The following is a 15,796-nucleotide window of genomic DNA, read 5'->3' on the forward strand; positions in this document are numbered from 1 at the left end:
TACATCTATGGAAAGCTAACTAGTACATTGCTTCTACTCAAATACTTAAGGAAGCAAGGATCTCTGTGATTATTATTTGGTATGTCAGGACATTTTTTTCTGTCCTATTTGACCAAACTCCTCATTCTACTGGTCAAAACAGAGAAGGAAAGGACAATTTCAGGGACTCAATTTCCCTGCTCAAGAACCACATAAATAACCTGAAAGTTTCTCTTTGGGTTGTTAAAGAAAGCCTCATATTCTGTAACCACAAACGAGGTTGCTGAAAGCCAAACCCACTGTGTCATCCTGCAAATTATCGACTTACAACGCAGATTGAATTTCCAGGCTTGCACTCTCTCTGTCATTAAAGTGAGGGCATTGATTTAGCAGGAATGGGACCCATAAAATTGTATTAGGACATGAAAATAGGTTGGTGAAGCTGTGAACCTTGAATTTTTTAAATTTGAAGAGTGTTCCTAGCAACTAGAAGCAGCCACTTCACTGCCATCTGAGATTAAGCCTTATTTTGCCCGAGGAAATTTTTATTACTTTCCTAGGGTTTGTTGCCTTGCAAGGTAATGCTGATTGTTCTGTACTTAGAACCACCTACTTTGTTGCTTATAAATCTATAACTAACTCAAGTCACTGGAGGCCTTAAAGGTAAAGTACAAAATGTGACTCAGAAGGAGGTTTGCTACAGTCGACTTCATTTCATTGAATGTTAAATGTGAGATTTGGCTCAAGCAGGCCCTATACACACAAATAAATTACACAAAGAAGCATTCCAAATGCCTATGGTCTCCACTCCAGCTATCCTGCCTTCTCCCTCCCATCCTGTACTTACAGCCTCAAGGGGAGTTCCCTGTGATCAATCGACAGAAGACAGTTCCATAAAATATATGTTCACCTACTGAAGTGGTGAACTTTAGTACCACAGCTTCTTTTCTCAGACATCCTTAAAGGATAGTGGTGAAAGGAAATATTTCCAGTGAGAAGACTTTTTGTCAGTGTCCTTGGTTATTTGATTTGCTAATCGAAATTACCAGAAGTACAAGACTATACTTATTCATAGGATGTGGCCAGTGCCACAGCTGGGTCATCACAGACTCGGAAGAACATGACTGGGCATTGAGGACGAGGTCTAGGGGAAAAGTGTGTGGACAGACACCTATGAATAGGCAGATAACACAAAGATAATCATGTCCCATTGGAGTGCTCAACAAAGGAAGACTGTCATGGTGAAGTTAGGATAACCTGTTTCGTGGATAGCATTAGATTGTCTCTCCGGCCACTCTGACATTGTGGGTTCAGCAATATGTACTTCCACTTATCAAAGCCAACGTGGCTCTAGCCAGTGCTGAGTGCCCAGGCTGCTGGCAGCAGACAGACTCAGACAGGCCACCATTCCTAGGGTGAACTAGTGGCAGACTGAGTGTTTATATCCCGTCATGGAGGGAATAAGGTTTTTTATCTTACCAAAATAGAAAACATCTCTGGACATGGATGTATCTTTCCTGCACATGTTTCTGCCAAATTTGCCATCTATAGATGTACCTACCATTATGATATTCTACACAGCCTTGCTTCTGATCACAGAACTCACTTTGTGGCAAATGGTTTGAAGCACTGGATACATTCTCTTGAAATTCATCTTGTGTTTCCCACCATCATGAGTAGCTAATTTGATACAGTGGTTGAGTAACCTTGTTGAGCTGGATCTGCATTCTCCAGGAGGTTTTATATACCTGAGATTGGAGTCTAATACTTGATAACTGTGCTGCAGCCAGGATTCAGGGATCAAGTGGTGTGCACAAGAATGGTACCACTCATCATTACTTCCTCTGACTAGCAAAATTTTTGCTTCCTGTCCATCCCTGTGACCTTACACTCCACTGATTTAGAGGTCTTACCCTCCTTAAATAATGTTGCCTGACTCTCAGTGAGAACTTTCTGCAAACATGATTCTTCCTTGAAAGTCAGCAAAGCATGTAATTCTTTGGTTGTGTAATCTATGATTGCTGCATAATATGGTATAAGTAGTTGACACAGGTTTCATATCTGAATTATCATCCAGGCTGCGTCTCCTCCAAGGACTGGAGTTGAGGATGAGGTGCATGCAGGGTGCCCTGCTGCTCAAGCCTGGCGGGCATGTTTGTACCCTGTTCTGTTACTCTTCTTCTGTTCAGGGAGCTTTTCTATCATACTGAGCTCTTTTCCCCTGGGCTTTTGTAGTTCGCTTCTGAAATTTGTTTTATATATTTCCTTTATATGCTCTCTATCCTTTAACATTTTAATCATGCTCACTCTCATCACTTTCTCTGAGCTCTAAGAAAATTCTGTAAGGCTGTTTTCTAAATCTGTCTATTCAGTTTCTACTTTAGGGATTCAATTGAGTAATTGAAGTTTTGATCTGAAAAATAGGCTTTTATTATTTTAGGTTGTTCGATCTTCACACATTTAATCTCCCTTTCAAAATTAAAAAATCCATTATTACTATAAAGTCATACAAACTCACTATTTAGGATGATAAAATAGCCACTCCTAACATTTTGATGAGTGTACATTAGAATTATTACATTATATATTACATTATGTAACACATACACACATGATGAAAGACCCCATATAAGGCTGTTACCTCCTTTGGAGTTTAATAATGCAACATATTTGTCAGTAAACATGGGTACACACTAGCCTTTTTTTGCTTTTTTTTTGAAGAAAAAAACCTCTTGTTTAATTTCTTGGAGCCCATTTTTATAAATACTATTATCAAAATTATTATTATATGACTAGAGGCATTGCACCTTTGTGTTCTTTCCCTAAGAGTATCCTCCATTGGTCTCACTATATGTGAATGTCTAGAGTCCTATGTGATTTATCATGTCCCAGTGTATTTTAGATCCAGCTTCTGCATATGAGAGAAAACATGCACAAGTTTTCTGAGCTTACAATAGCTCTTTAAATAATAAAATAATGTTCTCTTGAAAAATGTGGCGGAAATTAGGAAAGCAACTCCATTTGTAATAGCCCCACAAAAAAATAAAATACCTGGGAATTAACTTAACCAAAGAAGTGAAGGATCTCTATGATGAAAACTTAAAAACCTTGAAAAAGGAGATCAAAACAGAACTTAGAAAGTGGCAAAAACTCCCACGATCCTGGATTGGAAAGATCAACATCGTGAAAACGGCAATACTTCCCAAGGCTATCTACAAATTCAATGCAATACCTATCAAAATTCCAACCTCATTCTTCAAGGAAATAGAAGAGGCAATCCAAAAATTCATATGGAACAATAAAAGACCCCGAATAGCAAAAATGATCCTCAACAGAAAGAACAGTGCTGGAGGAATATCAATACCAAATTTCAAACTCTACTACAAAGCCATAGTAATCAAAACAGCTTGGTACTGGCACAAGAATAGACCTCAGGACCAATGGAATAGAATTGAACCTACAGACCTATAGCCATCTAATCTTCGATAAGGGAGCTAAAAAAATAGAATGGAAGAAAGACAGCCTCTTCAGTAAATGGTGCTGGCAAAATTGGTTAACTACTTGTAGAAAAACTAAAGCTAGATTCTTATATATCACCCTGCACCAGAATCAACTCCAAATGGATCAAAGACCTCGGAGTCAAAGCAGACACTCTGAAAACATTACAGGATGGAATAGGAGAAACCCTAGGTCTCCTCAGCACAGGCCAAAATTTTCTTAATAGAGACCTAGAAACACAACAAATCAAAGAAAGGTTGGACAAATGGGATTGCATGAAATTGCAGAGCTTCTGCATGGCAGAGGACATAGCTAGAAAGATCAATAGAAAGCCCACGGATTGGGAGAAGAGCTTCACTAGCCATACAACAGACAAGGGTCTAAAATATACCTTGAACTCAAAAAATTAAATCCCCCAACAACAAATCTTCAAAGAAACAACTGCCCAATAAACAAGTGGGCTAAAGACTTAAAGAGAAACTTCTCTGAAGAGGAAAGAAGGATGGCCAATAGACACATGAAGAAATGCTCATCCTCCCTAGCCATAAAAGAAATGCAAATCAAAACAACATTGAGATTCCACCTCACCCCAGTTAGAATGGCTAAAATCAAGAACTCTAATAACAACAGATGCTGGAGGGGATGTGGACAGAAGGGAACTTTACTGCATTGTTGGTGGGAGTGTAAACTTGTTCAACCACTTTGGAAAGCAGTATGGAGGTTCCTCAAAAGACTCCACATAGAGCTCCCTATGACCCAGCAATCCCACTTTTGGGCATTTACCCAAATGTTTACAAACAAGACCACATTAAAGCTACCAGCACGACTATGTTTATTGCAGCATTATTTACTATAGCTAAGATATGGAACCAACCCAGATGCCCCTCAGTGGATGAATGGATCAAGAAAATGTGGTATATATACACAATGGAATTCTATGCCTCCATTAGAAAGAACGACATTGCCCCATTTGTTAGGAAATGGAAAGGCTTGGAAAAAATTATATTAAGTGAATTAAGCGAGGCCCAAAGAAACATAGGTCCCATGCTTTCCCTTATTTGCAATAACTAGTATATGTCTGAGTCAAGCAGAAATGGTCAGATAAGGTGATGTTAGGGAAATGAACCCTAAGATATGTATTCAAATGTTTTTTTTCTTTCATGCGATTGTTTCTAACACATTTATAAGATTATTTCTTTGTTGCTTTGTATGTCCCTCCCCCACAGTATAACCCCTGCTTTCACTGCATTTGATGTCGGTATAATTTGTGGAGGGGAAGGGGAAAAAACAAATTGTTTAAATAGGGATACAGGTGGACCCATTGCAACAATGAGATGTACAAGTCGTTATGTCTAAAACGAACTTTACAACTTTGGTGTGGGGGCGGGTGGGCGCGCGGGGAGGATTGGGCTGGGGCATGGGGGAAGGATGGGAAGGAATGGGAAGGGGAAACAAAGGAGGAGGCTATAATGCTTGATAAGAAATGTACTCACTATCTTGCTCATGTAATTGTAACCCCTCTGTACAGTATTTTCACAATAAAAAAAATGTTCTCTTGAAACTCATTTAAAAAATAAATGGAAGTTTTAAAAACATTCTTGTCTCTCATTGAAAGGAAGTCACTTGTTTGAAGTCTCATACTGACCTTTTTTTTTGAAATGTTGCTTATCTTTTTCTTTTTTTTTTGTTGGTCATGGGTCCTGAACTCTGGGCCTGGGCACTGTCCCTCCACTCTTCAGCTCAAGGCTAGTGCTCTACCACTTGAGTTACCGCACCACTTCCGGTTTTCTGGTGGTTCATTGGAGATAAGAGTTTCATGGACTTTCCTGCCTGGGCTGGCTTTGAACTGCAATCCTTAGATCTCAGACTCCTGAGTAGTTAGGATTGCAGGTGTGAGCCACTGGTGCCCGGCTGTTGGTTATCTTTCTATAGCTAGCCATTGTTTATCCTGCTCATTTGTAAGAGAAGCATTCTGTACACTGTGTTGGAAGTTAACAAGGGCTATACCAGAATCCATGCTAAGTCCCTGTTCAGTGATTGCTGTTCATGGCATATTTACTACCTAAGTGTTATGTGTCATCATGAGGAGTAGAAGGTGGTGGCTGGTGAGGGCACTGCATGGCAGGGAATGGTCCCTGGGTACACTTCTGCTCTCTATGTTGGAGCAATGGCAACACCACAAGTTCAGATGTCTAGGTCAAATAAAGAAGCTCCTGGAAGCCAGGTGCAGATGGCTCATGCCTGTAATCTTAGCTACTCAGGAGACTGAGATCTGAGGATCATGGTTGAAAGCCAGCCCGAGAAGAAAAGTCTGTGAGACTCTTATCTCCAATTGACTGCCAAAATAAGCTGGAAAAAGAGCTGTGGTTCAAGAGGTAGAGGACAAGCCTTGAGCACAAAAACTTAGAGACAACACAAAGGCATTGAGTTCAAATCCCAGGACCAGCATACAGAAAGAAGGAAAGAAATGAAGGAAGGAAGGAAGGAAGGGAGGGAGGGAGGGAGGGAGGGAGGGAGAAAGAGAGAAAGAAAGAAAGGAAGGAAGGAAGGAAGGAAGGAAGGAAGGAAGGAAGGAAGGAAGGAAGGAAGGAAGGAAGGAAGGGAGGGAGGGAGGGAGGGAGGCAAAAGAAAGATAGAAAGAAAGACAGAAAAAAAGAAAAGGAATGAATAAAAGAAAAGAAAGGAAGAAAGCTCCTACTTCAGTGGAGCAGTTAGGTTTTCCTTTTCATTCATGCTCTATCCATGTTATGTGAGTTCAGTGTTAATTAGAACAAATGCACATGAAAGCATCCTTTTACCATAACACCTTGGCTTTGACTGGCATGCCAGAGCCAGGTGAAAGCTGAGGAGGGGCATAAAAGTCAACTGCCTTGTGTGCAGGGCACTAGTGGAATTACATTTATCATAGGATCTATCTATAAACAGTTCTGTTTTTTTTTTTTACCTTCACCCCTTCTGCTCTAGGCTTTTAGGTTTCCCAGAGCTGTGGGAGAATGTTATTCATTTACTGCTTCATGGCAGCTTCTTTTCTCCATTCAGTTGCAAACAGATACTTTACTTGCTCTAATCCTACCTATACCATATTTAACAGGACCCCCAAAGTATTGGGATGTTGGTGGCATTCTTCTTTGTTTTCTAAGGATGAAACTCCCCTAATTCTGTATTTTGTTTGCTTTTTTGTGTGTGGGTCCTGGGGCTTGAATTCAGGGCAAAGACATAGTCTTTGAACTTTTTTGTTCAAGGGTAGTGCTCTACCACTGGAGCCACAACTCCATTTTTCTGGCATTTTTGGTGGTTAATTGGAGATAAGAGTTTCATGGACTTTCCTTCATGGGCTGGCTTTGAACTGGGATCCTTAGGTCTCAGCCTCCTGAATAGCTAGGATTATAGGTGTGAGCCACCATGGCTGACTGTGTGTTTCTTATGTTATGCCAATAGGTTTTGTAAGGGAAAAATTACACTCATAGACTCAGATCTTTTTAAAAGAACCTCTTATACATGTATCTACCTGTGTGGAATGCTTTTGTGATGTGTGGGTATATTTCTTCTCCTGCGTTCTCTTTATCCACCAATGTATCTGTTTCTGTAATAGATGATTCCACACGTGTTGCTCTTGGAAAAAACAAAGACTACATCAATGCTAGTTACATTCGAATAGTCAATTTTGAAGAAGAGTATTTTTATATTGCCACCCAAGGACCACTGCCAAACACCATAGATGACTTTTGGCTAATGGTTTTGGAAAATAATTGTAATGTTATTGCCATGATAACCAGAGAGATAGAAGGTGGAAATGTCAAATGTCACCATTATTGGCCATACTCTCTGAAGGAACCTTTGGAGTTGAAACATGTCCGGATCTTCCTGGAGAACCACCAGATACTTAAATATTTCATCATTCGAATGTTGCAGATTGTGAAGAAGTCCGTAAGTTCAAAAAAGGAAAAGTCAGTACTAAACATATGTTTTATTTCACAAGCAGATGTGTTAAGACTAGAACTTAGACTGAAGAAGGCTCTTTTCTTAAGTAATATTTTTACTTCTCTCTGGAAGCAGAAACTAAGCCGCCACTATTCCTACTATCTCAAACTTTGGAGAGAAAAGATCATTGAAAAGGAGAGGTGGAGTGGGGAGAGTGTATATTCGAAGTTGGTTCTAGCTCCTCTACCAAGTGTGGCGATAAATAGGTCCTTCAAGTGTGCTAATCACTTATATAAGGAGGATGAATGATGAACTGAAAACAAAAAAAGTGAGCAGCACTGAGTATTGTGAATGCTTCTTTCTTGGGGATGAAACACTAACAATTTAGTGGGGAAGGAAGCTAATAAAGCCAGTTGTAGATGGTGTGTGTGTTTAGGGGATACAGGAGGCACAGAGGAATGAGAGGCTTGCAATGATTTGTCTACAAATGCTGTGGCTGACCTGTTGAGCCTTGGCCAGGGGGTCTAGAAGAGGAGTATTTGGGCTGAGGCCCACAGGGGGTTCCCAGGTGGAAAGTCTGCATTAGGATTCTGTCTTTATGGCACAAGATCAAGAACTGGTGAGGCCAGCCTTCACTGAGAGGTCATTAGTGATCAGACAGATATATTCCCCCTGAAATATGTGATTCAATGACAACAACCCTCAGCTTACTGCCTTTCAAATATTGTGGCTATTATTCAATGTCATATACCAACCTTGAGAGATCCCTAATCCTAATCTGAACAGTAATGAAAACACCTGCTTTACAGGGCTGATGATAGAGATTAAATGAGATAATTTATATAAAGCCTCTTCTAACATAAAACCTGATATATATATATGTATATATATATATATACACACACACACACATAATGTATGTATTCATGTGTGTATATCATATATAGTATATATAAATAGTGTATATATATTTTTGAACTGCTTGATTCATGTCACTTGTTAATATTCTTATTTCATTATTGCTGTTATACTCTCTTTTGTGAAATATAGAAAAACTCCAAACCTACCAACCTCCAGGATTCTTACAAACATCAGAATTTGATTTGAGTATGCTTTGAAAGCCCTCTATAATGCCAGTATAATGACTACTTCCACTGTCAGCATCACCATTACTATTATTGGTGTAGCAGAAGTTGAAATGAGCTATTTAATACAAGCAAATCATTGAATCTTTTCTGTCTCTCACAGACAGGAGCTGCTCATTTTGTAAAACACTTGCAGTTCACCAGCTGGCCAGACCATGGCACTCCTGCCTCAGCAGATTATTTCATAAAATATGTCCGTTATGTGAGGAAGAGCCATGTGACAGGCCCTGTGGTGGTTCACTGCAGTGCTGGTGTCGGCCGAACTGGGGTATTCATATGTGCAGATGTCGTGTTCTGTGCCATCGAAAAGAACTATTCAGTAAGTGTGAGTCAAGCAAATAAACTCATGTTGTTTACAAACACACCACTTCTAACAGTGTGATAACACTGGAAGACCAATAGCCAGCCAGCCTTAAGGAGCAAGGTAGTATGTGGAAAGCACTTGTGTGTGTAGACTCTTGTTCTGCCTTATTCTGCTGCAGTTTCCTGGGGTGGTGGTGCGGGTTAAAGTTTATTATGTAAACAGATGGCTTAGGATGGTATCTGGAATAACTTCTCTTCACCCCTCCACATGGTTTTGATATCTTGCTTAGAGAATGTCCAGAAGTATTTTACTTTTCCGATTGAATGTTAAAGTTCCTTTTTCAAACTAATCACTGAGGGATGTGCTGGTCCATTTAGGCCAGTCATGTCTGCTATAGCCTGTATGGTTAAAAATGGAAAGATAGGCCTTTCCAAAGCAAATTTGGAGTATTATTACACAGAATAAATATAAACCCAGTGATCAAAATAGAGTAAATGTCCTCCAACATGTTGACATTTTTTTATAGGATGAGTCTGGTTTAAATTTATTTCCATAAATAATGTTGTTTTATCCTTTTAGCAGAAAATGCAATAGCATAATGTCTGTAGCTTACATATTCATCAAAATTTCTTCAGTGATTTCTCTATAATTATCTGCATTTTGTATGCCTTATAGCAAATGTAAAAGCTGCCTTGATTGAGCACTTTACCCCCACATCATAGCTGTCTTAAACTTAAAAAGTATAATCAATATTCTGTAAGTTTATTTGGCAATGTTTTTCTTTTTTAGTGGTATATAACATAATGGTGCATCTTCCAATTAAGAATACTTAGAGTTGATGAAATACAGTGGTACAAAAATAGGAAATATACTCATGGTTTCTTTATTAACTTTCCACACAGTTCTGGAACTGTCACTAACTTAAATACTTTTAATGATAACTCTCTTCATCTCCTTAGAATTGCTTTTTAAAAATACCAGAGCATGTTTATTATCTTCAGCAAGTAAAACATACAGAATTTGAGAGTAATCACTTATAAACTTTAAAATCAGTTCCATATATTGGTATTTCATCCAAGAATGTATTCAGTGGGTTGAGCTTTGTTTTAGTTCACTTCAATCAGTATAATAAGACTGGGCAGTCTGGGAAAGAGAAGTTGAATATACAAAGGTTAATTTGGTCTCATAATCTAGAGGGCTGTGAAGGTCAAGATCAGGGTAGTACATCTGGTGAGGGCCTTGTGCTGCTTAAGCTTATGGAGGAAGAGAGGAGGAGAGCATGTGAGAGGCAGACTGCTTTACATCAGCCTCATCCAATACAAGTCTAGTGAAAGTGAGAACTCACTGAGAAAGGCATGAGTCCGTTCTTGAGGACTTCCCATCCATGACCCAAGTACTTTCTACTAGGCCTCCATACACTGCTATATTGAGAAAATAGGGTTTTATTATTTGTTTGTTTGTTTGTTTATTTTTTGGCTGGTCCTGGGGCTTGAACTCAGCTTGGGCACTGTCCCTGAACTTCTTTAGCTCAAGGCTAGTTCTCTACCACTTGAGCCACAGTACCAATTATGGCTTTTTCTGAGTAGTTTATTGGAATTAAGAGTCTCATGGACTTTCTTGCCTGGGCTGTCTTTGAACTGTGATCCTTAGATCTCAGCCTCCTGAGTAGCTAGGATTACAGGCATGAGCCACCAGGGACCTGCTAAAAATTAAGCTTCCAACACATGAACTTTGGGGGATAGACTCAAACCATAAAGCCTTGTGGAATGGGCTTCAGGCTAGTTTTTGTGTTGTGGGACTCATGTGGGAAATCTTACGAAGTGTAAGTTACCTGCCAGTGGTATATGCTAGACTAGCTATAACCTGTGTCTTTAAGATTAGTTTATCGGGCTGGAAAGTTGACTCAGTGGTAGAATGCTTGCCTCGCATGCATAAGGCTCTGGATTTGATTCCTCAGCACCACATAAGCAGAAAAAAAAGTGGAAGTGGTGCTGTGGCTCAAGTGGTAGAGCACTAGTCTTGAGCTGAAGAGTGCCCAGGCCCAGAGTTCAGCCCCCATGACTGACCAAAAAAAAGATTAGTTTATCAATTATAATTCTAAAGATATGAGAATATGTAATATGTTCATGAGACTATGAGAATCTAGACTATTTCCTCTCTGAAGTCATCTTCAGTGTACAGTAACAAATGTTCATTATCAGCGAATATGATGCAGAGAAATGTCATGCAATGAGGGGAAAAGTTCAAATTTGAACATATTGCCCTTTACATAATCAAAATTCTGTTACTCATACACTAAACACATTGTATAGTTCATCTGACAATTGCTGGTGTGTGTGTGTGTGTATGTGCGTGTGTGCGTGCGTGTGTGTGTGTGTGTGTGTGTGTGTGTGTGTGTGTGTGTGTGTTGGGTAGTGAAGTAGCATGCTGATTCATCTGACATATTTTTTTGACCTGTGTAACTACATTATACTGTTTTCTCAGATGCTTCAACTTTGCTGTTAGAACATCATGTTATAGAAACATAAGCTTTAATTCACCTTTGTGATAAGGTGTTTTACATTTAATTTTTAATTTATCTTTTCCATTTTTGTTGTTTAGAGCCAGGTGTATTTGTCAGTAATCAAACTGAACTGTGAAGAATTCTTCCTTATCACATGTTTATCTCAAACATGTACTGAGCCACTGATAGTAATATCTATGAATTATCTATGAATTTATCAAATAGCAATGGTAAATAGTTTTCCACTTTTAGTTGTTGTAACTTCGTACCACTTGCAAACGTTAGCTGGCCACCAGTTTTATGAAGCTGTTGTATCATGAGAAAATAAGTATCTTTTTCTTACCATGTATTCACAATTTCCAGGCAAACATTATTAGAACAGTTTTTCACCATTTTGTTGATTGTGTATAACTTGTAGTCATAGCATTTGAAAGCACTGTTTTACAAGAAGTTTGTAGAGCATTATTGTTATGTGTGAAACTTTGAGTAATCACTTCTCTTTTTTTAAGCCTAATATTCTATAAGACAAGTCTTTACCTTTGAATTAATTCCTGTTTTTGGTAAGTGATAAGTTAATAGCTCCTTTGATTAGTTAACTAGAACATCTCTGCAAATAACATAAGTATGGTTTTAGCACTTCACAAACAAAACTCAATACGAGGAATCATAATTTAGAATATAATTAGTATGAACCCTTTTGGATCTAGCCTAACTCCTGAAGAACTTTTCCTGTTGTTTTTCCAAAATTCTAGAGTTTCATATTTTAGGTATAAGTCTATGGTCCACTGAGTTCACAGTTGTATGCAGTATGAGGTTTAGATGAAGATTCACTTTATTTATTATTTACTTATTTATTTTTTCCTTAAAGATATCCAGTTATTCTAGCACCATATATTGAAAATGTATCTATAATTTATTCTTTAAAAGACCCAAAGGAGAAGATGAAAAGAGATGCTACAATTTGGGAGAAACTATTTGCAAACCATATAATCCAGGAGAGATTTTGCCGCTAGAATGTATAAAGAAGTCTAAAAGATCAACAGTTAATGAAATTCAAACAAGCCACCTAGAAATGGTTAAGAGACTTTTTGACAGAAGAGAATATACACATGTTAAGCACATGAAAGATGTGCTGCTTCATTAGTCTTTGGGGAAATGCAACCTAGAACCATGATTAATTTAGCACTACACAGCTCTCAGAATGGCTAATGTAAAAATTGTGAAAAGAAAATGCTGGTGATGATACAGAGAAATACTGGTAAGAGTGAGAGCACCTGGACTAGTCTAGATTACCCTTTTTATACATTGAAAGTTTAAAATGATACAGCTACTAGGGAAGATGGTTTTGCAGCTTCTAAACTAGTCTAAAACTACCATATAATACAGAATTTAAACTCTTGGGCATGTATTTCTCCTAGAAGTGAAGACTTATATTCATGTGAAAACCTGTACACAAGTGTTCCTGGCAATGTATATTCATAATAGCTCCATCCTGGAAACAAACCAGATGTCCTTTAACAAGCTTACATAAACCTGTATACATCCATGCTATTGAGTTCTGCTTAGCAATAAAAAGGAATAGACTATTGATATACATAATGGGCTGGATGAGCTCAAAGTATTTATGCTAAGTGAAATGAAAGTTGATTTCAAATGGCTAGATTCTGTATGATTCCATTCATAACTGTTCTGAAATAACAAAACCATAGAGATAGAGAACTGGTTGTCAAAGGCTAGTGATTGAGATGGATGGCTGTGGCTGTAAAGACACAGTATGGAGAGTTCTGATTGACTGTGGTTGCAGTTGCATGGATTCTTCACATATGATTAAACTGCATAACATAGAACTTCACACAACATGATACACAAGATTGCATGCACACACATGCATACACAAGATTACATATAAAAGAGGAGACATCAGATTTTTTGTTAGCCCAGTAGTTTTTTTTTTTAGTTTTAATGTTATACTGTGGTTTTGGTTCAGCATGGTCTCATTATGGGAAGATGGCAGGATGATATCATTAGGAGAAGTGAGGAAAAGGATATACAGGACCTTCTGTAGGATTTCCAGTTCATATTACAAAACCAAAGTTTTTGAAAGGTTTCATTAAAAGTGTAAATTATTATAAAAATGAAAACTTATTAAAGGAATACCTACCTGTTAAGAAATTCTTTTTTTTTTTTTATTGTGAAAATACTGTACAGAGGGGTTACAATTACACGGGCAAGATAATGAGTACATTTCTTATCAAGCAGTGTAGCCTCCTCCTTTGTTTCCCCTTCCCATCCCTTCCCATACTCTTCTCCCCCCAACCCCCCCACCTAATCCTTCCCCCACCCCCCACCCCCGCACCAAAGTTGTAAAGTTCGTTTTCAACATAACGACTTGTACATCTCGTTGTTGCAATGGGTCCACCTGTATCCCTATTTAAATGATTTGTTTTTCCCCTTCCCCTCCACAAATTATACCGACATCAAATACAGTGAAAGCAGGGGTTATACCGTGGGTAAGAGATTATTTCTTTGTTGCTTTGTATGTCCCTGTTAAGAAATTTTATATATGCTTTCGGTTATAGTTAACAAACCCTAAAATACGTGTCAGCATACCCTGCAGCTCATGATTATGCTTATACTATCTGTGATTCTTCCAACATGTTCATCAGTGTTGAGCTGGTCTGTACCTATTCAGCTAAGCACATTCCTCTGTGCTCTATTGTCATAACAGTTTCTAAACCCTTCGAGTTTCTGGACCCATCTTACTGTACACTAACAGCAGAACTTGACCCGAACCTACTTAGTTACCAGCCCTAGTCTTGCTGGTCTCCCTATTGTAGGGGAAGAATCTGTCATGTGCAAGTTGACAGGGTTCTTTACATAAGAAACAGCTATGCTATTCTGTTTTTCCAGAATTACAGTGCTGCCTTCAGTTCTCTTTTTGGATAATACAAAGTAATATGCAATGGTAAATTTATTGTCATTTATTTTGGAGAGGATTTTTTTAAACTGTAGAAATATTTCTTATTAAAAATAATGCTTCTGCTTTCTCTTGAAAATGTACTAAAACAAGTCTTCTTCATTTGGATTGCTTTTTAAAATTACATTTTCTTGTGACTGGTTATATCTCTTTTACTGTAAAAGGGATAGAGTATTCATTTGACAATCCATAGGTTTGTGTTTTTTTCTCCCTACATAAATAGCACAAAATTACTCTCATCTTGTTACAGTTCAACATCTTGAATATAGTAACTCAAATGAGAGAACAACGTTATGGCATGATTCAAACAAAGGTAAGCTTTTCACAAATAAATTCTAAGAATGGTAAGTAGAAAGATTAGCATTGTGTAGCAGTTTACAATTTATGAAGCTCATTTACCGCTTGATATCGTTGAATTCTTACTTTGCTGTGATGTTGTATACATTCAGACCAATGAGGTCTGCAACTCAGAGTCACTTGGACAGCAAGGGTGAGAGTAGCACTGAACTCCATAATACTTAAGAAACGCAATTTGAGGTATCCATTTGCTACTAGAATATCAAGGTTATTGGCATGTTACAAAAAGATGTTGTTATGTCACAGATTAGTAATGAATAACCAGAAGAAGAGATTAAAGAATATTTATGAAACTATCCATATATATAATATGTAATATAATATGTTATATTATAGACAATATTAGTATCTAAATATAGTATATAACCATGTATATATAATATGACACATAATATTCATATATATCATAATATATAATATAACATACACTATACACATTTATATATAATATATATAATATGTATCATATATAATACACATGTGAAATGAGATTAATGTGAGACATTTTAGAATTAGATTTATATTTGCCAGAGAAGATACAGTGAAGTTGATATCAACTTTCCCCTTAACTTACTTCATAACTACCTTGTGATCATTTATCTTCCTCATATTTTATAAGATATATTTACATAAACATGTCCTCCTGTATTCATAGTTAAGTGTTGGTTTTTTGTGGAGCTTTTTTATGTGCTTGAAAAATTAAAATGTGTTCTCCAAAAGTGAGCATTGGTGTTCACCCCCTTATCTCTATGTTGGTTTTTGTGTATGTGTACATAGGAGCAGTACCAGTTTTGTTATACAATTGTGCTTGAAGTGCTTCAGAAACTTCAGACTTTGGAATAAGACTTTTGTTGCCCCTCAGAAATTACCAAGTGGCTTGGAGTCTGACCTGCTGTGAAGAGTTTTGCTGTGCCTATAATGTGCTTTCTTGGTTTATCAACTGATTTTTTTCTAAAATCTCCATGAAGGTAGCATCATTTGGTGTGGACAGTGTTTACTCATTTACCTTTCTGGACGATATCAAAATAACCTCTCACACTGTCCAGTAAACTTAAGTTACATAAAATACCTTCATCTTGCCTAATTGGTTCAAGGAATTACAGATCCCCATA

The 15,796-nt window shown here is 37.7% G+C and overlaps 1 protein-coding gene across 1 annotated transcript in view; it reads left to right on the plus strand.

The window, feature by feature from the left end:
* The window catches only part of Ptpn20 (protein tyrosine phosphatase non-receptor type 20), a 60,281-nt gene extending 44,754 nt beyond the window's left edge, over positions 1-15,527 (plus strand). The window contains exons 7-10 of the mRNA XM_042690167.1: positions 7,070-7,404; positions 8,647-8,862; positions 14,578-14,640; positions 15,462-15,527. Of these exons, the coding sequence (XP_042546101.1) occupies positions 7,070-7,404; positions 8,647-8,862; positions 14,578-14,640; positions 15,462-15,527 (680 nt within the window). The remainder of the gene's footprint in view (positions 1-7,069; positions 7,405-8,646; positions 8,863-14,577; positions 14,641-15,461) is intronic.
* Positions 15,528-15,796: the final 269 nt, after the last annotated feature.

Source organism: Dipodomys spectabilis, unplaced genomic scaffold, assembly GCF_019054845.1.
Source record: "Dipodomys spectabilis isolate Male_0828 unplaced genomic scaffold, ASM1905484v1 ptg000136l, whole genome shotgun sequence".
NCBI lineage: Eukaryota > Metazoa > Chordata > Mammalia > Rodentia > Heteromyidae > Dipodomys > Dipodomys spectabilis.